At 42.3% G+C, this 25475-nt stretch overlaps 1 protein-coding gene across 1 annotated transcript in view; it reads left to right on the top strand.

The window, feature by feature from the left end:
* LOC110508265 (macrophage mannose receptor 1) overlaps positions 1-25475 on the top strand; it is an 81194-nt gene that overhangs the window by 50213 nt on the left and 5506 nt on the right. The window contains exons 22-30 of the mRNA XM_090226043.1: positions 995-1122; positions 2723-2756; positions 4988-5031; positions 6941-6976; positions 7165-7258; positions 7400-7632; positions 9735-9900; positions 11991-12164; positions 13251-13367. Coding sequence (XP_090082169.1) covers positions 995-1122; positions 2723-2756; positions 4988-5031; positions 6941-6976; positions 7165-7258; positions 7400-7632; positions 9735-9900; positions 11991-12164; positions 13251-13367 — 1026 coding nt within the window. The remainder of the gene's footprint in view (positions 1-994; positions 1123-2722; positions 2757-4987; positions 5032-6940; positions 6977-7164; positions 7259-7399; positions 7633-9734; positions 9901-11990; positions 12165-13250; positions 13368-25475) is intronic.

Raw genomic sequence — 25475 nt, forward strand, 5'->3', positions numbered from 1 at the left:
TTTTAAATATACTTAAGTTTCAAAAGTAAAAGTATAAATAATTTAAAATGACTTATGTAACAAGTACTTTAGAGTGCCATGAAAAATGTATGGAGTAAAATACTTTACACCACTGCAAAATATATATATATAGACTGAATGAACTTCTCTTAGACAGGCAGGTATTTAACACCCACAGACAACACCACTGACCCTAAACTGATCAGCTGATCAAGTGACATGTTCCAGACAGTCATGCACATAAACATCCCATGGATGCTACTATTAGTGTCAGTAGCATCTTGTTTTACAGATGGAAATGACAGTACCATCAGCCACATGTCAGTCAGTCAGTGATGAGTTGATGAGTTCTCTCCTGACCAACACTCTCTCCTGTGGGTTGTAGCAATAGAGATAGAGGGCTCTGGATGGATTGAGGGATTCCACCATTTTAAAGTAGTCAACTGGGTGGGGATTTCTATGGGTTTAGAGAAATCAGCCAATGATTGGAGCATTGTCTTCATCAAATTTGGTTACCTATGGTTTGTCAATGAAGAAGAAAATGTACCACTTTAAAATGGAGATAACCCTTCATTGTGCTGCCCATAGAGACAGAGGACTCATCATGGATGTAACCCATTTTATCTTTGACATTGCCATTGTTATTAGACATTGCCATCATCCACCATTTTTAAGTAGTCAACTGGGTGGGGAGTCCTATGGGTTGCAGCCTCAATGGAGCTGCCCATGCTGTCACAGATGCTATAATGGAACAGATATAAGGATGAGTCCTCTATCTATCTGCCCATGCTGTCACAGACTCTATAATGACACAGATATAAAGATAAGTCATCTATCTATCTCTATGGAGCTGCCCATGCTGTCACAGATGCTATAATGGAACAGATATAAGGATGAGTCCTCTATCTATCTCTATGGAGCTACCCATGCTGTCACAGACTCTATAATGACACAGATATAAAGATGAGTCCTCTTTCTATCTCTATGGTTGCAGTGTTTCTGACGACCCAGATGACTTCTGGTGCTACTGACCTGTGGATTGGACTGAGTAACTTAAACCGGGACGCGTTTGTCTGGACCGATGGCCAGGCAGTCAAATACTTAAACTTGGATTTCAAGAAGGTACGCATGTACACATATTTACCTCAGCAATGAGGGCCGAGGGTTGTTTTCCATGGCCAATATACCACAGCTGGTCGTAGACATGACGGCCAAGCAGACATTTAAACATAAACAAAACATTCACATAAGACATCATCAATGTTCCCGCCTAAACTGCAGAGAAGCACGAGATTGAACTTCACTCACCTTTCTCTAGTTTTCCCCTTCAGTTAACAATGTTAAGCTCTACTGTGGGAATTGGGATCGAATCAACACAATGTTAGACCATTTTTATATAACATACCGACACAAAACTAACTGTGCAAGACTTAGTATGCAAACTAACTGTGCAAGACTTAGTATGCAAACTAACTGTGCAAGACTTAGTATGCATACTAACTGTGCAAGAGACTTTCTTGTAGGCAGAGCACATTGGAGTAGGATTCTATTGACAGGCAGGACTCAGTCTGTACTCTACACAGACAGGTGCCCCATTACCAATCAGAGCTGCAGTAGGCCTATATGCAAATAGCCATAGCCATATATGGATCTGTGCCGTTCACTGTGTTTAGGCTACAGCAGGAGCAGTCGGGAGTAGATGCTCTTGTTCTGAGATCAAAGTGAGAGCTACATGTGTATGTTTTGCTAGTTAGCTAGTTATTAGCCCAGTTATAGCTACTTTCTAGTCAACAATTTTAAGAAGTATTTCTCTATGCTTTCCACCTGGCTACCCCTACCCCTGCCAACAGCTCAGCACCCCCTAAAGCAAATTGCCCCCCCCCCCCCCCCCCCCGCTTCTCCTTCATCCAGACAGCTGATGTTCTGAAAGAGCTGCAAAATTTGGACCCCTACAGATCAGCTGGGTTGGAAAATCTGGACCCTGAATCTTCCTCAAATTATCCGTCACCATTTTTGCAACCCCTATTACTAGCCTGTTCAACAATTTTCAATTCCAATAATAAACAATCAATAGATTTGACCAGTCCCCGTGGGTTTAATAATAATTAGACTCAGCTTATGCAAAAGGCTAGTACAGTTTATTCACCAGAACGTTCTGAAGTCCACAATACAAACCCAGTCTTTATAACACACACGCAAACAAGTTCAAATGATAGAACATCTATTTCCATGTTAAATTTTATGGGATGCATTTTCTCCATTGTTTTTAATGGTTGGCAACTCTGGTAGACCTACATTATGATCAAAATAGCCACAGTTGCCTACTCGTCCACTGTTAAAACTATAACTTACAGCAGGTACTGCCTCAGTGTTCACAGTAAAACTGTAACTTAAAGCAGGTACAGCCTCAGTGTTCACAGTAAAACTATAACTTAAAGCAGGTACAGCCTCAGTGTTCACAGTAAACGTGCGCTGGACGTTGCACAGAATTTTCACAACTTTCAAGTTTGTGCTCAGCAGACCTTAAATTTGCTCAGTGGTGAAAATTGAGGTAACATTTTACATAATATACACATACATTACAGCCTGGAACACTGTGTGGCACACTGGACATGATGTGTTAGTTTACTTTGAGTTTAATTTGCTAATTTTATCCCTAAACCAATAATGTTTTTTAATAAATACCACTAATATGTAATATTTTGTTTCTTAATTGTCGCAGATGTTCCCACCGCGATGGCATCACTATAGTCAGGTAAAGTCCCTTCAAACTTTAAGTAAACACAGACATACACACACAGGACCTAGTGAACGTCTGCACCCGCTTTAGAAAGTCTTCACATTTTGCTGCCTAAAAGGTAAGTAATTAATTATATGTCTTTGCCTACATATCTACACAAACCAAGTAGGCAAAAACATATAATTAATTACTTACCTTTTAGGCAGCAAAATTCAAAGTGAAAGAAAGTTGTAGAATAAAAATAATAATAATTATAAATAAAACATTTAAAAAAGATTGTGTTGCATTGATTGTATATGTCTTCACACCCCAGAGTTCATACTGGTTGGAAACACCCCAGAGTTCATACTTGTTGGAAACACCCCAGAGTTCATACTTGGTGGAAACACCCCAGAGTTCATACTTGTTGGAAACACCCCAGAGTTCATACTTGGTGGAAACACCCCAGAGTTCATACTTGTTGGAAACACCCCAGAGTTCATACTTGTTGGAAACACCCCAGAGTCATACTTGTTGGAAACACCCCAGAGTTCATACTTGGTGGAAACACCCCAGAGTTCCTACTGGTTGGAAACACCCCCGAGGGTTATACTTGGTGGAAATACCCCAGAGGTCATACTTGGTGGAAACACCCCAGAGATCATACTTGGTGGAAACACCCCAGAGTTCATACTTGGTGGAAACACCCCAGAGTTCATACTTGGTCGATGCCTCTTTGGGGAAGGTGTCAGGATCAAAAGACATGCCATGAGCAGAGCCCAGGTAAAAAAGAAAAGGAAAACTTACCTCTGTCTCCTGAAAACTCTGGGACTATCCAGGGACAAGAAACCCTGGGACTATCCCAGGGACAAGATACCCTGGGACTATCCCAGGGACAAGATACCCTGGGACTATCCCAGGGACAAGAAAGCCTGGGACTATCCAGGGACAAGAAAGCCTGGGACTATCCAGAGACAAGAAATCCTGGGACTATCCCAGGGACAAGAAACCCTGGGACTATCCCAGGAACAAGAAACCCTGGGACTATCCAGGGACAAGAAACCCTGGGACTTTCCCAGGGACAAAATACCCTGGGACTATCCCAGGAACAAGAAACCCTGGGACTATCCCAGGAACAAGAAACCCTGGGACTATCCCAGGAACAAGAAACCCTGGGACTATCCCAGGGACAAGATACCCTGGGACTATCCCAGGAACAAGATACCCTGGGACTATCCCAGGGACAAGATACCCTGGGACTATCCCAGGGACAAGATACCCTGGGACTATCCCAGGGACAAGAAACCCTGGGACTATCTAGGGACAAGAAACCCTGGGACTTTCCCGGGGACAAGAATCCCTGGGACAAGAAAGCCTATTTACACACATTTGAATGCCAAAGACACACCAGAATGAATGGCTTTCCAATAGGTGTTTAGTGCTCCTGAATGGTACAGTCTCAGTTCTGACTTTAATCTGCTTAAAAAACAGAAACAAAGTTTGAATATTGCTTCTCCATCAAAGATTTCCAACCAAATTTGGATAAACAGTTGAATGTCAAGCCCTGCATGTGTTTTCAAAAGTCTAATGGAATGTAGGCCTATAATTGAACACCACACATTGGATGCTACTGTAGACTGAATGATAGAACAGCTATTTCCATGTTAAAATGTTATGAGATGCATTTTCTCCATTGTTTTTGATGGTAGGCCTGTCTGGTAGGCCTACATTATGATCAAATAGCCACATTTGCCTACTTGTCCACTGTTAAAACTGTAAGTTAAAGCAGGTACAGCCTCAGTGTTCACAGTAAAACTGTAACTTAAAGCAGGTACAGCCTCAGTGTTCACAGTAAAACCGTAACTTAAAGTGGGTACAGCCTCAGTGTTCACAGTAAAACTGTAACTTACAGCAGGACCAGCCTCAGTGTTCACAGTAAAACTAACTTATAGTGGGTACAGCCTCAGTGTTCAAAGTAAAACTAACTTATAGTGGGTACAGCCTCAGTGTTCACAGTAAACGTGCGCTGGACGTTGCACAGAATTTTCACGACTTTCAAGTTTGTGCTCAGCAGACCTTAATAAATTTGCTCAGTGGTGAAAATTGAGGTAACATTTTACATAATATACACATACATTACAGCCTGGAACACTGTGTGGCACACTCGACATGATGTGTTAGTTTACTTTGAGTTTAATTTGCTAATTTTATCCCTAAACCAATAATGTTTCTTAATAAATACCCCTAATATGTAATATTTTGTTTCTTAATTGTCGCAGATGTTCCCATCGCGATGGCATCGCTATAGGCAGGTAAAGTCCCTTCAAACTTTAAGTAAACACAGACATACACACACACACACAGGACCTAGTGAAAGTCTACGCACGCTTTGCACGGTTTTCACATTTTGCTGCCTTAAAATGAAGTAAAAAAGGAATTAAGTTATGTTTTTTTCTGACAGATCTAAACAAACCTATTCTACATATTTAAAGTGAAAGAATGTATTGATTGTATATGTCTTCACACCCCAGAGTTAATACTTGTTGGAAACACCCCAGAGTTCATACTTGTTGGAAACACCCCAGAGTTCATACTTGGTGGAAACACCCCAGAGTTCATACTTGTTGGAAACACCCCAGAGTTCATACTTGGTGGAAACACCCCAGAGTTCATACTTGTAGAAACCCCCCCAGAGTTCATACTTGGTGGAAACACCCCAGAGTTCATACTTGTTGGAAACACCCCATAGTTCATACTTGCTGTAAACACCCCAGAGTTCATACTTGGTGGAAACACCCCAGAGTTCATACTTGGTGGAAACACCCCAGAGTTCATACTGGTTGGAAACACCCCAGAGTTCATACTGGTTGGAAACAACCCAGAGTTTATACTTGGAGGAAACACCCGAGAGGTCATACTTGGTCAATGCCTCTTTGGGGAAGGTGTCAGGATCAAAAAACGTGCCATGAGCAGAGCCCAGGTAAAAAAGAAAAGGAAAGATTACCTCTGTCTCCTGAAAACTCTGGAACTTTCCAGGGACAAGAAACTTGGGACTATCCAGGGACAAGAAACACTGGGACTATCCCAGGAACAAGAACCCCTGGGACTTTCCCAGGGACAAGATAGCCTGGGACTATCCCAGGGACAAGATAGCCTGGCACTATCCCAGGGACAAGATAGCCTGGGACTATCCCAGGGACAAGATAGTATGGGACTATCCCAGGGACAAGAAAGCCTGGGACTTTCCCAGGGACAAGAAACCCTGGGACTTTCCCAGGGACAAGATAGCCTGGGACTATCCCAGGGACAAGATAGAATGGGACTATCCCAGGGACAAGAAAGCCTGGGACTTTCCCAGGGACAAGAAAGCCCTGGGACTATCACAGGGACAAGAAAGCCCTGGGACTATCACAGGGACAAGAAAGCCCTGGGACTATCACAGGGACAAGACATTCTTGAACTATCCCAGGGACAAGAAATCCTAATTACACACATGTGAATGCCAAAGACACATCAGAATGGCTTTCCAATAGGTGTTGAGTGAATGGCCCAGTCTGAGTTCTAACTTTAATCTGCTTAAAAAAACTGAAACAAAGTTTGAATATTGCTGTCCATCAAAGATTTCCAACCAAATGTACTGTGCTTGAACATTTTTGACAAAAACAATTAGATGAAATTTTAAGGCAGCAAAATGTGAAGACTCTGCAAGGGGTATACATTCACCAGCTAAACATTTTGTATACACACCGAGAGGCCTACTGTACATATGTTTAAATACATATTATACTGAAGCACATTGACTAAATCCCTATCGTTTACATATTATACTGAAACACATTGACTAAATCCCCATCGTTTACACATTATACTGAAACACATTGACTAAATCCCCATTGTTTACATATTATACTGAAACACATTGATTAAATCCCCATCTTTTACATATTATACTGAAACACATTGACTAAATCCCCATTGTTTACATATTATACTGAAACACATTGACTAAATCCATATCGTTTACATATTATACTGAAACACATTGACTAAATCCCCATCGTTTACACATTATACTGAAACACATTGACTAAATCCCCATCGTTTACATATTATACTGAAACACATTGATTAAATCCCCATCGTTTACTTTGCTTATTCTATCTCTAGAACAATTTCTTAATAAATACCACTAACGTATACCATTTTGTTTTCTAATTGTAGTTGTTCATGGATAGGCTTTCCTCTCAGGCTAGTCGGGTAAGATCCATTTAAACGAACTATCACCATTCAAAATGAGAATTACACACAATAAATTGGATATAATAACATATTAATAATGTATTTTTTAAAGTGCTAGACTTACATTTTGCTCAAAGCTCTACTATATGAGGGAATTAAGTCTGTGACTGTGAATGTTGTCGATATTGATCATCTTTGTCTCACAGTGTATTGTGATGGCCAGTTCCTCCTCCATCTTGGGAAAATGGGAAATCAGTTCCTGCAACGACACACACGGCTTCATCTGTCAGCGTAAAGTTGGTGAGAAAAGACATTCTCCTCTTCTCTCTCTCTCTTCTTCTTTCTCTCTCCTACTCTTCATCCTCTTCTTCCTCCTCCTTTTTGTCTCCATCCTCGGCCCTGTGATTTGTAATGTGACTAAGTGTTGCCCTGCCCTCCTAGACTCAGGCATCCCAGTCCCCACACCGACAATGTTACCTAGAGGCTGGGTGAAGCTGGCCAACGACTCCTACAAGGTGCTGCCCCAGAACAGGACATGGCCCGAAGCCCGGATGCAGTGTGAGGCTGAGGAGGGCCAGCTGGCTAGCACCCTGGATGAACTGTCAGCAGCCTACCTGGAGCTGCAGGCTTTGAAGCTGCAGACACCACTGTGGATTGGACTCAATAGGAATGAGGTACAGTACTAGCTGTCTCTTCAGGTGCAACGGACTCCTCCTCAGAACAGGCAGGTTATTGGTACTGTTGGATTCTGGGTGAAACTTTGAACATTTCTATACTAGAGTCATGATGGATCATAAGTAATACTATAGTATCTGAGGGGTGATAGAGACTGGTTGGTACATCAGTAATACTATAGTATCTGAGGGGTGATAGAGACTGGTTGGTACATCAGTAATACTATAGTATCTGAGGGGTGATAGAGACTGGTTGGTACATCAGTAATACTATAGTATCTGAGGGGTGATAGAGACTGGTTGGTACATCAGTAATACTATAGTATCTGAGGGGTGATAGAGACTGGTTGGTACATCAGTAATACTATAGTTTCTGAGGTGTGATAGAGACTGATTGGTACATCAGTAATACTATAGTATCTGAGGGGTGATAGAGACTGGTTGGTACATGAGTAATACTATAGTATCTGAGGGGTGATAGAGACTGGTTGGTACATCAGTAATACTATAGTATCTGAGGGGTGATAGAGACTGGTTGGTACATCAGTAATACTATAGTATCTGAGGTGTGATAGAGACTGGTTGTAGTAATACTATAGTACCTGAGGGGTGATAGAGACTGATTGGTACATCAGTAATACTATAGTATCTGAGGGGTGATAGAGACTGGTTGGTACATCAGTAATACTATAGTATCTGAGGGGTGATAGAGACTGATTGGTACATCAGTAATACTATAGTATCTGAGGGGTGATAGAGACTGGTTGGTACATGAGTAATACTATAGTTTCTGAGGTGTGATAGAGACTGGTTGGTACATCAGTAATACTATAGTATCTGAGGGGTGATAGAGACTGATTGGTACATCAGTAATACTATAGTATCTGAGGGGTGATAGAGACTGGTTGGTACATCAGTAATACTATAGTATCTGAGGGGTGATAGAGACTGGTTGGTACACCAGTAATATTATAGTATCTGAGGAGTGATAGAGACTGGTTGGTACATCCGTAATACTATAGTATCTGAGGGGTGATAGAGACTGGTTGGTACATCAGTAAAACTATAGTATCTGAGGGGTGATAGAGACTGGTTGGTACATCACTAATACTATAGTATCTGAGGGGTGATAGAGACTGGTTGTAGTAATACTATAGTATCTGAGGGGTGATAGAGACTGGTTGGTACATCAGTAATACTATAGTGTCTGAGGGGTGATAGAGACTGGTTGGTACATCAGTAAAACTATAGTATCTGAGGGGTGATAGAGACTGGTTGGTACATCAGTAACACTATAGTATCTGAGGGGTGATAGAGACTGGTTGTAGTAATACTATAGTATCTGAGTGGTGATAGAGACTGGTTGTTACATCAGAATTAATATAGTATCTGAGGGGTGATAGAGACTGGTTGGTACATCAGTAACACTATAGTATCTGAGGGGTGATAGAGACGGGTTGGTACATAAGTAATACTATAGTATCTGAGGGGTGATAGAGACTGGTTGTTACATCAGTAATACTATAGTATCTGAGGGGTGATAGAGACTGGTTGGTACATCAGTAGTACTATAGTATCTGAGGGGTGATAGAGACTGGTTGGTACATCAGATGTAACAAGGTGCTTCTACACCTGCATTGCTTCCTGTTTGGGGTTTTAGGCTGGGATTCTGTACAGCGCTGTGTGACATCAGCTGATCTAAGAAGGGCTTTATAAATACATTTGATAGAAGTTAATGGGTATCTGTAGGAATCCAGATGGCCTTGGAATGTGTTGGGTGAATGGGAAGAAGTCATGGGACTGCTGTAGGGGATACGGTGGGTTTCAACCACAGGGTCGTCTACAGCACCACAAAACTGTGTTCAGATTGTCAGGAAAGGCTAGTGTACTGTAATATAACATGGTGTTCAGATTGTCAGGAAAGGCTAGTGTACTGTAATATAACATGGAGTTCAGATTGTCAGGAAAGGCTAGTGTACTGTAATATAACATGGAGTTCAGATCGTCAGGGCGGTGCCAGCAGGAATCAAACCCATGAGAGTGACGTTGGGAGCGCCGTGCTCTACCAACTGACTTACAGCTGTAGTGGTTTGTTGTTTCAGACGCAAGGCTACTTCAGGTGGATGGACGGCTGGCCCTTGAGCATGGACCGGTGGGCCCAAGGCGAGCCCAGCAGAGACCGGCCCTGTGTCTACCTGGATGTGGAAGGCACCTGGAAGACAGCCCTTTGTAACCACACCTACCCCAGTGTGTGTAAGCAGTCCCCAGGTGAGACAGTCACTGACCCCTTTGTGTTAGTAGTCACCATGTGAGACAGTCACTGACCCCATTGTGTTAGTAGTCACCAGGTGAGACAGTCACTGACCCCAGTGTTTTAGTAGTAGCCAGGTAAGACAGTCTCCTACGCCAGTGTGTTAGCAGTCACCCAGGTGAGACAGATACCTACCCCAGTGTGTTAGTAGTCACCAGGTGAGACAGTCACTGACCCCAATGTGTTAGTAGTCCCCAGGTGAGACAGTCAATCAGCCCAGTGTGTTAGTAGTCCCCAGGTGAGACGGGTACCTACCCCAGTGTGTTAGTTGTCACCAGGTGAGACAGTCACCTACCCCAGTGTGTTAGTAGTCCCCAGGTGAGACAGTCACCTACCCCAGTGTGTTAGTAGTCACCAGGTGAGACAGGTACCTACCCCAGTGTGTTAGTAGTCACCAGGTGAAACAGGTGCCTACCCCATTGAGTTGGTAGTCTCCAGGTGAGACAGTCACCTACCCCAGTGTGTTAGTAGTCACCAGGTGAGACAGGTACCTACCCCAGTGTTTTAGTCGTCCCCAGGTGAGACAGTCACCTTCCTTAATGTGTTAGTAGTCACCAGGTGAGACATTCTCCTACCCCAGTGTGTTAGTAGTCCCCAGATGAGACAGGTACCTAACCCACTGTGTTAGTAGTCACCAGGTGAGACAGGTACCTACCCCAGTGTGTTAGTAGTCCCCAGGTGAGACAGGTGCCTACCCCATTGTGTTAGTAGTCACCAGGTGAGACAGTCACCCACCCCATTGTGTTAGTAGTCACCAGGTGAGACAGGTACCTACCCCAGTGTGTTAGTAGTCCCCAGATGAGACAGGTACCTAACCCACTGTGTTAGTAGTCACCAGGTGAGACATTCTTCTACCCCAGTGTGATAGTAGTCACCAGGTGAGACAGGTACCTAGCCCAGTGTATTAGTAATCACCAGGTGAGACATTCGCCTACCCCCTTGTGTTTTAGGTCACCAGGTGAAACAGGTGCCTACCCCATTGAGTTGGTAGTCTCCAGGTGAGACAGGTACCTACCCCAGTGTGTTAGTAGTCACCAGGTGAGACAGGTACCTACCCCAGTGTGTTAGTAGTCACCAGGTGAGACAGGTACCTACCCCAGTGTTTTAGTCGTCCCCAGGTGAGACAGTCACCTTCCTTAATGTGTTAGTAGTCACCAGGTGAGACATTCTCCTACCCCAGTGTGTTAGTAGTCCCCAGATGAGACAGGTACCTAACCCACTGTGTTAGTAGTCACCAGGTGAGACAGGTACCTACCCCAGTGTGTTAGTAGTCCCCAGGTGAGACAGGTACCTACCCCAGTGTGTTAGTAGTCACCAGGTGAGACAGGTACCTACCCCAGTGTGTTAGTAGTCACCAGTTGAGACAGGTACCTACCCCAGTGTTTTAGTCGTCCCCAGGTGGGACAGTCACCTTCCTTAATGTGTTAGTAGTCACCAGGTGAGACATTCTCCTACCCCAGTGTGTTAGTAGTCACCCGGTGAGACAGGTACCTACCCCAGTGTGTTAGTAGTCCCCAGGTGAGACAGTCACCTTCCTCAATGTGTTAGTAGTCACCAGGTGAGACAGGTACCTACCCCAGTGTGTTAGTAGTCACCAGGTGAGACATGTACCTTCCCCAGTGTGTTAGTAGTCACCAGGTGAGACATTCTCCTACCCCCTTGTGTTTTTATTTCCCAGGTGCGACACTCACCTACCCCAGTGTGTTAGTAGTCACCAGGTGAGACAGGTACCTACCCCAGTGTGTTAGTAGTCACCAGGTGAGACATGTACCTACCCCAGTGTGTTAGTAGTCACCAGGTGAGACAGGTACCTACCCCAGTGTGTTAGTAGTCCCCAGGTGAGACAGTCACCTTCCTCAATGTGTTAGTTGTCACCAGGTGAGCCAGTCACCTACCCCAGTGTGTGAAAGCAGCAGGGTGGGAAGGATCCTAGTGGTTGGTCCTTATGCAGCTCCTTAATACCATTGGCTAGTTTCTCCCAGAGAGGATATCCTATTGGTTGATCCCTGTGCAGTGCTGTAATCCTTTTGGCTTGTTCCCCCCACAGCCGTCCCGCCCACGGCCCCACCCCAGTACACCGGGGAATGTATCCAGGAGGAGCAGGAGGAGATCAGTGGTAGCAACAGCCTCTGGTTCTGGTTGCCTTTCAGAGGGCACTGCTACAGCTTCGTCATTAACCACATAGAGTGGGCCGACGCCTCCACCAGCTGTATACGTAAAGGTAGGAGGAGCCTCAAAACCAAGGGTGTGTCAAAAATTGCCGTCCTATTGAATACCCGTGATTTCTGATAAGTTGACTTGTCAGGAGAGAGAGGAGATTTGAGGCCATGTAACACATTACATTCAGAACTCTTCAGGGTACATGCGTTCATATTCAATATGCCAGGCCTTATACGGGGTGCCATTATAAAATGGTGCATTTTTGGAAAGGGCCCATCTCCCATTCTCCTCCAAGTCTGGACTGGTTGACTGAATTGTTGGAAGAAAGGTGGCACCCAGACTGATACACCTATCTAATGCTTTTGGACACAGACTGATACACCAATCTAATGATTTAGGACACAGACTGATACACCTATATAATGCTTTAGTACCCAGACGGATACACGTATCTAATGCTTTAGTACCCAGACGGATATACCTATCTAATGCTTTAGTACCCAGACTGATACACCTATCTAATGCTTTAGTACCCAGACTGATACACCTATCTAATGCTTTAGGACACAGACTGATACACCTATCTAATGCTTTATGATACAGACTGATACACCTATCTAATGCTTTAGTACCCAGACTGATACACCTATCTAATGCTTTAGGACCCAGACTGATACACCTATCTAATGCTTTAGGACACAGGCTGATACACCTATCTAATGCTTTAGTACCCAAACGAATATACCTATCTAATGCTTTAGTACCCAGACTGATACACCTATCTAATGCTTTAGTACCCAGACTGATACACCTATCTAATGATTTAGGACCCAGACGGATACACCTATCTAATGCTTTAGGACACAGGCTGATACACCTATCTAATGCTTTAGTACCCAGACGGATATACCTATCTAATGCTTTAGTACCCAGACTGATACACCTATCTAATGCTTTAGTACCCAGACTGATACACCTATCTAATGCTTTTACATCCTGGCGTGGAGTGAGATGGTGAACGCTTCAGGGAGAAAAGGAGAGAACTGGAAATGGGATCCAGTTTTCCATGAACTGTGCATTTCTTTGGGTAGAACAAACCGTAAAGAATGTAAATGGAGAAGCATTAATACCAATATTGTGTGTGAAGGGGCGTCTCTGGTGAGCATCGAGGATCCTGAAGAACTCCGCTTCATAAAGAGCAAAGTGGAGTTTCTAAAAGACAGCTACTCCTCCTTCTGGATTGGCCTGTACAAAACACACCTAGGTAACTACCAATCCTTCTAGATAGACCTGTTCAAAACACACCTAAGTAACTACCAATCATTCAAGATAGACCTGTTCAAAACACACCTAGGTAACTATCAATCATTCTAGATAGACCTGTTCAAAACACACCTAGGTAATTACCAATCCTTCTAGATAGTCCTGTTCAAAACACACCTAGGTAAGTACATATCCTTCTAGATAGGCCTGAACGAAACACACCTAGGTAACTACCAATCATTCTGGATTGGCTTGTACGAAACACACATAGGTAACTACCAATCATTCTAGATAGGCCTTTACAACACACACCTAGAAACAATCCTTCTAGATAGGCCTGTACAAAAAACAACTAGGTAACTACCAATCCTTCTAGATAGGCTTTTACAACACACACATAGAAACAATCATTCTAGATAGGCCTGTTCAAAACACACCTAGGTAACTACCAATCCTTCTAGATAGGCCTGTATGAAACACACCTAGGTAACTACATATCCTTCTAGATATGCCTGCACGAAACACACATAGGTAACTACCAATCCTTCTAGATAGGCCTGTTCAAAACACACCTAGGTAACTTCCAATCCTTCTAGATAGGCCTGTACAAAACACACCTAGGTAACTACCAATCCTTCTAGATAGACCTGTTCAAAACACACCTAGGTAACTACCAACCCTTCTGGATAGGCCTGTTCAAAACACACCTAGGTAACTACCAATCCTTCTGGATAGGCCTGTTCAAAACACACCTAGGTAACTACCAATCCTTCTAGATAGGCTTGTTCAAAACACACCTAGGTAACTACATATCCTTCTAGATAGGCCTGTACGAAACATAACTAGGTAACTACCAATCCTTCTGGATTGGCCTGTACAAAACACACAGAGGTAACTACCAATCCTTCTAGATAGGCCTGTTCAAAACACACATAGAAACAATCATTCTAGATAGGCCTGTTCAAAACACACCTAGGTAACTACCAATCCTTCTAGATAGGCCTGTACGAAACACACCTAGGTAACTACATATCCATCTAGATAGGCCTGTTCAAAACACACCTAGGTAACTACCAATCCTTCTAGATAGACCTGTTCAAAACACACCTAGGTAATTACCAACCCTTCTGGATAGGCCTGTTCAAAACACATCTAGCTAACTACCAATCATTCTGGATAGGCCTGTTCAAAACACACCTAGGTAACTACCAATCCTTCTAGATAGACCTGTTCAAAACACACCTAGGTAACTACCAATCCTTCTAGATATACCTGTTCAAAAGACACCTAGGTAACTACCAATCCTTCAAGATAGACCTGTTCAAAACACACCTAGGTAACTACTAATCCTTCTAGATAGGCCTGTTCAAAACAAACCTAGGTAATTACCAATCCTTCTACATAGTCCTGTTCAAAACACACCTAGGTAACTACATATCCTTCTAGATATGCCTGTACGAAACACACCTAGGTAACTACCAATCCTTCTAGATAGGCCTGTTCAAAACACACCTAGGTAACTACCAATCCTTCTAGATAGGCCTGTTCAAAACACACCTAGGTAATTATCAATCCTTCTAGATAGTCCTGTTCAAAACACACCTAGGTAACTACCAATCCTTCTAGATAGGCCTGTTCAAAACACACCTAGGTAACTACATATCCTTCTAGATAGGCGTGTACAAAAAACACCTAGGTAACTACCAATCCTTCTAGATAGGCTTTTACAACACACACATAGAAACAATCATTCTAGATAGGCCTGTTCAAAACACACCTAGGTAACTACCAAGCCTTCTGGATAGGCCTGTACAAAACACACCTAGGTAACTACCAATCCTTCTAGATAGGCCTGTTCAAAACACACCTAGGTAACTACATATCCTTCTAGATAGGCGTGTACAAAAAACACCTAGGTAACTACCAATCCTTCTAGATAGGCTTTTACAACACACACATAGAAACAATCATTCTAGATAGGCCTGTTCAAAACACACCTAGGTAACTACCAAGCCTTCTGGATAGGCCTGTACAAAACACCCTTAGGTAACTACCAATCCTTCTAGATAGGCCTGTATGAAACACACCTAGGTAACTACATATCCTTCTAGATAGGCCTGTACGAAACATAACTAGGTAACTACCAATCCTTCTGGATTGGCCTGTACAAAACACACAGAGGTAACTACCAATCCTTCTAGATAGGCCTGTTCAAAACACACATAGAAACAATCATTCTAGATAGGCCTGTTCAAAACACACCTAGGTAACTACCAATCCTTCTAGATAGGCCTGTACGAAACACACCTAGGTAACTACATATCCATCTAGATAGGCCTGTTCAAAACACACCTAGGTAACTACCAATCCTTCTAGATAGACCTGTTCAAAACACACCTAGGTAATTACCAACCCTTCTGGATAGGCCTGTTCAAAACACATCTAGCTAACTACCAATCATTCTGGATAGGCCTGTTCAAAACACACCTAGGTAACTACCAATCCTTCTAGATAGACCTGTTCAAAACACACCTAGGTAACTACCAATCCTTCTAGATATACCTGTTCAAAAGACACCTAGGTAACTACCAATCCTTCAAGATAGACCTGTTCAAAACACACCTAGGTAACTACTAATCCTTCTAGATAGGCCTGTTCAAAACAGACCTAGGTAATTACCAATCCTTCTACATAGTCCTGTTCAAAACACACCTAGGTAACTACATATCCTTCTAGATATGCCTGTACGAAACACACCTAGGTAACTACCAATCCTTCTAGATAGGCCTGTTCAAAACACACCTAGGTAACTACCAATCCTTCTAGATAGGCCTGTTCAAAACACACCTAGGTAATTATCAATCCTTCTAGATAGTCCTGTTCAAAACACACCTAGGTAACTACCAATCCTTCTAGATAGGCCTGTTCAAAACACACCTAGGTAACTACATATCCTTCTAGATAGGCGTGTACAAAAAACACCTAGGTAACTACCAATCCTTCTAGATAGGCTTTTACAACACACACATAGAAACAATCATTCTAGATAGGCCTGTTCAAAACACACCTAGGTAACTACCAAGCCTTCTGGATAGGCCTGTACAAAACACACCTAGGTAACTACCAATCCTTCTAGATAGGCCTGTTCAAAACACACCTAGGTAACTACATATCCTTCTAGATAGGCGTGTACAAAAAACACCTAGGTAACTACCAATCCTTCTAGATAGGCTTTTACAACACACACATAGAAACAATCATTCTAGATAGGCCTGTTCAAAACACACCTAGGTAACTACCAAGCCTTCTGGATAGGCCTGTACAAAACACCCTTAGGTAACTACCAATCCTTCTAGATAGGCCTGTATGAAACACACCTAGGTAACTACATATCCTTCTAGATATGCCTGCACGAAACACACATAGGTAACTACCAATCCTTCTAGATAGGCCTGTTCAAAACACACCTAGGTAACTACCAATCCTTCTAGATAGGCCTGTATGAAACACACCTAGGTAACTACATATCCTTCTAGATATGCCTGCACGAAACACACATAGGTAACTACCAATCCTTCTAGATAGGCCTGTTCAAAACACACCTAGGTAACTACCAATCCTTCTAGATAGGCCTGTACAAAACACACCTAGGTAACTACCAATCCTTCTAGATAGGCCTGTACAAAACACACCTAGGTAACTACCAATCCTTCTAGATAGGCCTGTTCAAAACAAACCTAGGTAATTACCAATCCTTCTACATAGTCCTGTTCAAAACACACCTAGGTAACTACATATCCTTCTAGATATGCCTGTACGAAACACACCTAGGTAACTACCAATCCTTCTAGATAGGCCTGTTCAAAACACACCTAGGTAACTACCAATCCTTCTAGATAGGCCTGTTCAAAACACACCTAGGTAATTATCAATCCTTCTAGATAGTCCTGTTCAAAACACACCTAGGTAACTACCAATCCTTCTAGATAGGCCTGTTCAAAACACACCTAGGTAACTACATATCCTTCTAGATAGGCGTGTACAAAAAACACCTAGGTAACTACCAATCCTTCTAGATAGGCTTTTACAACACACACATAGAAACAATCATTCTAGATAGGCCTGTTCAAAACACACCTAGGTAACTACCAAGCCTTCTGGATAGGCCTGTACAAAACACCCTTAGGTAACTACCAATCCTTCTAGATAGGCCTGTATGAAACACACCTAGGTAACTACATATCCTTCTAGATATGCCTGCACGAAACACACATAGGTAACTACCAATCCTTCTAGATAGGCCTGTTCAAAACACACCTAGGTAACTACCAATCCTTCTAGATAGGCCTGTATGAAACACACCTAGGTAACTACATATCCTTCTAGATATGCCTGCACGAAACACACATAGGTAACTACCAATCCTTCTAGATAGGCCTGTTCAAAACACACCTAGGTAACTACCAATCCTTCTAGATAGGCCTGTACAAAACACACCTAGGTAACTACCAATCCTTCTAGATAGGCCTGTACAAAAAACACCTAGGTAACTACCAATCCTTCTGGATAGACCTGTTCAAAACACACCTAGGTAATTACCAACCCTTCTGGATAGGCCTGTTCAAAACACATCTAGCTAACTACCAATCCTTCTGGATAGACCTGTTCAAAACACACCTAGGTAATTACCAACCCTTCTGGATAGGCCTGTTCAAAACACATCTAGCTAACTACCAATCCTTCTGGATAGGCCTGTTCAAAACACACCTAGGTAACTACCAATCCTTCTAGATAGACCTGTTCAAAACACACCTAGGTAACTACCAATCCTTCTAGAGATACCTGTTCAAAAGACACCTAGGTAACTACCAATCCTTCTAGATAGGCTTTTACAACACACACATAGAAACAATCATTCTAGATAGGCCTGTTCAAAACACACCTAGGTAACTACCAAGCCTTCTGGATAGGCCTGTACAAAACACCCTTAGGTAACTACCAATCCTTCTAGATAGGCCTGTATGAAACACACCTAGGTAACTACATATCCTTCTAGATAGGCCTGTAAGAAACACACCTAGGTAACTACATATCCTTCTAGATATGCCTGCACGAAACACACATAGGTAACTACCAATCCTTCTAGATAGGCCTGTTCAAAACACACCTAGGTAACTACCAATCCTTCTAGATAGGCCTGTACAAAACACACCTAGGTAACTACCAATCCTTCTAGATAGACCTGTTCAAAACACACCTAGGTAACTACCAATCCTTCTGGATAGTCCTGTTCAAAACACACCTAGGTAACTACCAATCCTTCTAGATAGGCTTGTTCAAAACACACCTAGGTAACTACATATCCTTCTAGATAGGCCTGTACGAAACATAACTAGGTAACTACCAATCCTTCTGGATTGGCCTGTAAAAAAACACACATAGGTAACTACCAATCCTTCTAGATAGGCCTGTTCAAAACAAACCTAGGTAACTACCAATCCTTCTAGATAGGCTTGTACAAAACACACCTAGGTAACTACCAATCCTTCTAGATAGGCCTTTACAACACACACATTGAAACAATCCTTCTAGATAGGCCTGTTCAAAACACACCTAGGTAACTACCAATCCTTCTAGATAGGCCTGTACAAAACACACCTAGGTAACTACCAATCATTCTAGATAGACCTGTTCAAAACACACCTAGGTAATTACCAACCCTTCTGGATAGGCCTGTTCAAAACACATCTAGCTAACTACCAATCCTTCTGGATAGGCCTGTTCAAAACACACCTAGGTAACTACCAATCCTTCTAGATAGACCTGTTCAAAACACACCTAGGTAACTACCAATCCTTCTAGATATACCTGTTCAAAAGACACCTAGGTAACTACCAATCCTTCAAGATAGACCTGTTCAAAACACACCTAGGTAACTACTAATCCTTCTAGATAGGCCTGTTCAAAACAAACCTAGGTAATTACCAATCCTTCTACATAGTCCTGTTCAAAACACACCTAGGTAACTACATATCCTTCTAGATATGCCTGTACGAAACACACCTAGGTAACTACCAATCATTCTAGATAGGCCTGTTCAAAACACACCTAGGTAACTACCAAGCCTTCTGGATAGGCCTGTACAAAACACCCTTAGGTAACTACCAATCCTTCTAGATAGGCCTGTATGAAACACACCTAGGTAACTACATATCCTTCTAGATATGCCTGCACGAAACACACATAGGTAACTACCAATCCTTCTAGATAGGCCTGTTCAAAACACACCTAGGTAACTACCAATCCTTCTAGATAGGCCTGTATGAAACACACCTAGGTAACTACATATCCTTCTAGATATGCCTGCACGAAACACACATAGGTAACTACCAATCCTTCTAGATAGGCCTGTTCAAAACACACCTAGGTAACTACCAATCCTTCTAGATAGGCCTGTACAAAACACACCTAGGTAACTACCAATCCTTCTAGATAGGCCTGTACAAAAAACACCTAGGTAACTACCAATCCTTCTAGATAGACCTGTTCAAAACACACCTAGGTAATTACCAACCCTTCTGGATAGGCCTGTTCAAAACACATCTAGCTAACTACCAATCCTTCTGGATAGGCCTGTTCAAAACACACCTAGGTAACTACCAATCCTTCTAGATAGACCTGTTCAAAACACACCTAGGTAACTACCAATCCTTCTAGAGATACCTGTTCAAAAGACACCTAGGTAACTACCAATCCTTCTAGATAGGCCTGTTCAAAACACACCTAGGTAACTACATATCCTTCTAGATAGGCGTGTACAAAAAACACCTAGGTAACTACCAATCCTTCTAGATAGGCTTTTACAACACACACATAGAAACAATCATTCTAGATAGGCCTGTTCAAAACACACCTAGGTAACTACCAAGCCTTCTGGATAGGCCTGTACAAAACACCCTTAGGTAACTACCAATCCTTCTAGATAGGCCTGTATGAAACACACCTAGGTAACTACATATCCTTCTAGATAGGCCTGTAAGAAACACACCTAGGTAACTACATATCCTTCTAGATATGCCTGCACGAAACACACATAGGTAACTACCAATCCTTCTAGATAGGCCTGTTCAAAACACACCTAGGTAACTACCAATCCTTCTAGATAGGCCTGTTCAAAACACACCTAGGTAACTACCAACCCTTCTGGATAGGCCTGTTCAAAACACACCTAGGTAACTACCAATCCTTCTGGATAGTCCTGTTCAAAACACACCTAGGTAACTACCAATCCTTCTAGATAGGCTTGTTCAAAACACACCTAGGTAACTACATATCCTTCTAGATAGGCCTGTACGAAACATAACTAGGTAACTACCAATCCTTCTGGATTGGCCTGTAAAAAAACACACATAGGTAACTACCAATCCTTCTAGATAGGCCTGTTCAAAACAAACCTAGGTAACTACCAATCCTTCTAGATAGGCTTGTACAAAACACACCTAGGTAACTACCAATCCTTCTAGATAGGCCTTTACAACACACACATTGAAACAATCCTTCTAGATAGGCCTGTTCAAAACACACCTAGGTAACTACCAATCCTTCTAGATAGGCCTGTACAAAACACACCTAGGTAACTACCAATCCTTCTAGATAGGCCTGTACAAAACACACCTAGGTAACTACCAATCCTTCTAGATAGACCTGTTCAAAACACACCTAGGTAATTACCAATCCTTCTAGATAGGCCTGTTCAAAACAAACCTAGGTAACTACCAATCCTTCTAGATAGGCTTGTACAAAACACACCTAGGTAACTACCAATCCTTCTAGATAGGCCTTTACAACACACACATTGAAACAATCATTCTAGATAGGCCTGTTCAAAACACACCTAGGTAACTACCAAGCCTTCTAGATAGGCCTCTACAAAACACCCTTAGGTAACTACATATCCATCTAGATAGGCCTGTTCAAAACACACCTAGGTAACTACATATCCTTCTAGATATGCCTGTACGAAACACACCTAGGTAACTACCAATCCTTCTAGATAGGCTTGTTCAAAACACACCTAGGTAACTACCAATCCTTCTAGATAGGCCTGTACAAAACACACCTAGGTAACTACCAATCCTTCTAGATAGACCTGTTCAAAACACACCTAGGTAATTACCAACCCTTCTGGATAGGCCTGTTCAAAACACATCTAGCTAACTACCAATCCTTCTGGATAGGCCTGTTCAAAACACACCTAGGTAACTAACAATCCTTCTAGATAGACCTGTTCAAAACACACCTAGGTAACTACCAATCCTTCTAGATATACCTGTTCAAAAGACACCTAGGTAACTACCAATCCTTCTAGATAGACCTGTTCAAAACACACCTAGGTAACTACCAACCCTTCTGGATAGGCCTGTTCAAAACACACCTAGGTAACTACCAATCCTTCTGGATAGTCCTGTTCAAAACACACCTAGGTAACTACATATCCTTCTAGATAGGCCTGTACGAAACATAACTAGGTAACTACCAATCCTTCTGGATTGGCCTGTAAAAAAACACACATAGGTAACTACCAATCCTTCTAGATAGGCCTGTTCAAAACAAACCTAGGTAACTACCAATCCTTCTAGATAGGCTTGTACAAAACACACCTAGGTAACTACCAATCCTTCTAGATAGGCCTTTACAACACACACATTGAAACAATCCTTCTAGATAGGCCTGTTCAAAACACACCTAGGTAACTACCAATCCTTCTAGATAGGCCTGTACAAAACACACCTAGGTAACTACCAATCCTTCTAGATAGGCCTGTACAAAACACACCTAGGTAACTACCAATCCTTCTAGATAGACCTGTTCAAAACACACCTAGGTAATTACCAACCCTTCTGGATAGGCCTGTTCAAAACACATCTAGCTAACTACCAATCCTTCTGCATAGGCCTGTTCAAAACACACCTAGGTAACTACCAATCCTTCTAGATAGGCCTGTTCAAAACAAACCTAGGTAACTACCAATCCTTCTAGATAGGCTTGTACAAAACACACCTAGGTAACTACCAATCCTTCTAGATAGGCCTTTACAACACACACATTGAAACAATCATTCTAGATAGGCCTGTTCAAAACACACCTAGGTAACTACCAAGCCTTCTAGATAGGCCTCTACAAAACACCCTTAGGTAACTACATATCCATCTAGATAGGCCTGTTCAAAACACACCTAGGTAACTACATATCCTTCTAGATATGCCTGTACGAAACACACCTAGGTAACTACCAATCCTTCTAGATAGGCTTGTTCAAAACACACCTAGGTAACTACCAATCCTTCTAGATAGGCCTGTACAAAACACACCTAGGTAACTACCAATCCTTCTAGATAGACCTGTTCAAAACACACCTAGGTAATTACCAACCCTTCTGGATAGGCCTGATCAAAACACATCTAGCTAACTACCAATCCTTCTGGATAGGCCTGTTCAAAACACACCTAGGTAACTAACAATCCTTCTAGATAGACCTGTTCAAAACACACCTAGGTAACTACCAATCCTTCTAGATATACCTGTTCAAAAGACACCTAGGTAACTACCAATCCTTCAAGATAAACCTGTTCAAAACACACCTAGGTAACTACTAATCCTTCTAGATAGGCCTGTTCAAAACAAACCTAGGTAATTACCAATCCTTCTACATAGTCCTGTTCAAAACACACCTAGGTAACTACATATCCTTCTAGATATGCCTGTACGCAACACACCTAGGTAACTACCAATCCTTCTAGATAGGCCTGTTCAAAACACACCTAGGTAACTACCAATCCTTCTAGATAGGCCTGTTCAAAACACACCTAGGTAATTATCAATCCTTCTAGATAGTCCTGTTCAAAACACACCTAGGTAACTACCAATCCTTCTAGATAGGCCTGTTCAAAACACACCTAGGTAACTACATATCCTTCTAGATAGGCGTGTACGAAACACACCTAGGTAACTACCAATCCTTCTGGATTGGCCTGTACGAAGCACACATAGGTAACTACCAATCCTTCTAAATAGGCCTTTACAACACACACCTAGAAACAATCCTTCTAGATAGGCCTGTACAAAACACACCTAGTTAACTACCAATCCTTCTAGATAGGCCTTTACAACACACACATAGAAACAATCCTTCTAGATAGGCCTGTACAAAACACCCTTAGGTAACTACCAATCCTTCTAGATAGGCCTGTACGAAACACACCTAGGTAACTACATATCCTTCTAGATAGACCTGTTCAAAACGCACCTAGGTAACTACCAATCCTTCTGGATAGGCCTGTTCAAAACACACCTAGGTAACTACCAATCCTTCTAGATAGTTCTGTTCAAAACACACATAGGTAACTACCAATCCTTCTGGATTGGCCTGTTCAAAACACACCTAGGTAACTACCAATCATTCTAGATAGACCTGTTCAAAACACACCTAGGTAACTACCAATCCTTCTAGATAGGCCTTTACAACACACACCTAGAAACAATCCTTCTAGATAGGTCTGTACAAAACACACCTAGGTAACTACCAATCCTTCTAGATAGGCCTTTACAACACACACATAGAAACAATCATTCTAGATAGGCCTGTTCAAAACACACCTAGGTAACTACCAAGAGTTCTAGATAGGCCTGTACAAAACACCCTTAGGTATCTACCAATCCTTCTAGATAGGCCTGTACCTAACACACCTAGGTAACTACATATCCATCTAGATCGGCCTGTAAGAAACACACCTAGGTAACTACCAATCCTTCTAGATAGGCCTGTTCCAAACACACCTAGGTAACTACCAATCCTTCTAGATAGGCCTGTACAAAACACACCTAGGTAACTACCAATACTTCTGGATTGGCCTGTTCAAAACACACCTAGGTAACTACCAATACTTCTGGATTGGCCTGTTCAAAACACACCTAGGTAACTACCTATCCTTCTAGATAGGCCTTTACACAACACACCTAGGTAACTACCAATCCTTCTAGATAGGCCTTTACAAAACACACCTAGGTAATTATCAATCCTTCTAGATAGTCCTGTTCAAAACACACCTAGGTAACTACCAATCCTTCTAGATAGGCCTGTTCAAAACACACCTAGGTAACTACATATCCTTCTAGATAGGCGTGTACGAAACACACCTAGGTAACTACCAATCCTTCTGGATTGGCCTGTACGAAGCACACATAGGTAACTACCAATCCTTCTAAATAGGCCTTTACAACACACACCTAGAAACAATCCTTCTAGATAGGCCTGTACAAAACACACCTAGTTAACTACCAATCCTTCTAGATAGGCCTTTACAACACACACATAGAAACAATAATTCTAGATAGGCCTGTTCAAAACACACCTAGGTAACTACTAAGCCTTCTAAATAGGCCTGTACAAAACACCCTTAGGTAACTACCAATCCTTCTAGATAGGCCTGTACGAAACACACCTAGGTAACTACCAATCCTTCTAGATAGTTCTGTACGAAACACACCTAGGTAACTACCAATCCTTCTAGATAGTTCTGTTCAAAACACACCTAGGTAACTACCAATCATTCTAGATAGACCTGTTCAAAACACACCGAGGTAACTACCAATCCTTCTAGATAGTCCTGTTCAATACACACCTGGGTAACTACCAATCCTTCTGAATTGGCCTGTACGAAACACACATAGGTAACTACCAATCCTTCTAGATAGGCCTTTACAACACACACCTAGAAACAATCCTTCTAGATAGGTCTGTACAAAACACACCTAGGTAACTACCAATCCTTCTAGATAGGCCTTTACAACACACACATAAAACAATCATTCTAGATAGGCCTGTTCAAAACACACCTAGGTAACTACCAAGAGTTCTAGATAGGCCTGTACAAAACACCCTTAGGTAACTACCAATCCTTCTAGATAGGCCTGTACCTAACCACCTAGGTAACTACATATCCATCTAGATCGGCCTGTAAGAAACACACCTAGGTAACTACCAATCCTTCTAGATAGGACTGTTCCAAACACACCTAGGTAACTACCAATCCTTCTAGATAGGCCTGTAC

The sequence above is a fragment of the Oncorhynchus mykiss genome, chromosome 28 (genome assembly GCF_057628025.1).
Source record: "Oncorhynchus mykiss isolate SJ-2025 chromosome 28, ASM5762802v1, whole genome shotgun sequence".
NCBI lineage: Eukaryota > Metazoa > Chordata > Actinopteri > Salmoniformes > Salmonidae > Oncorhynchus > Oncorhynchus mykiss.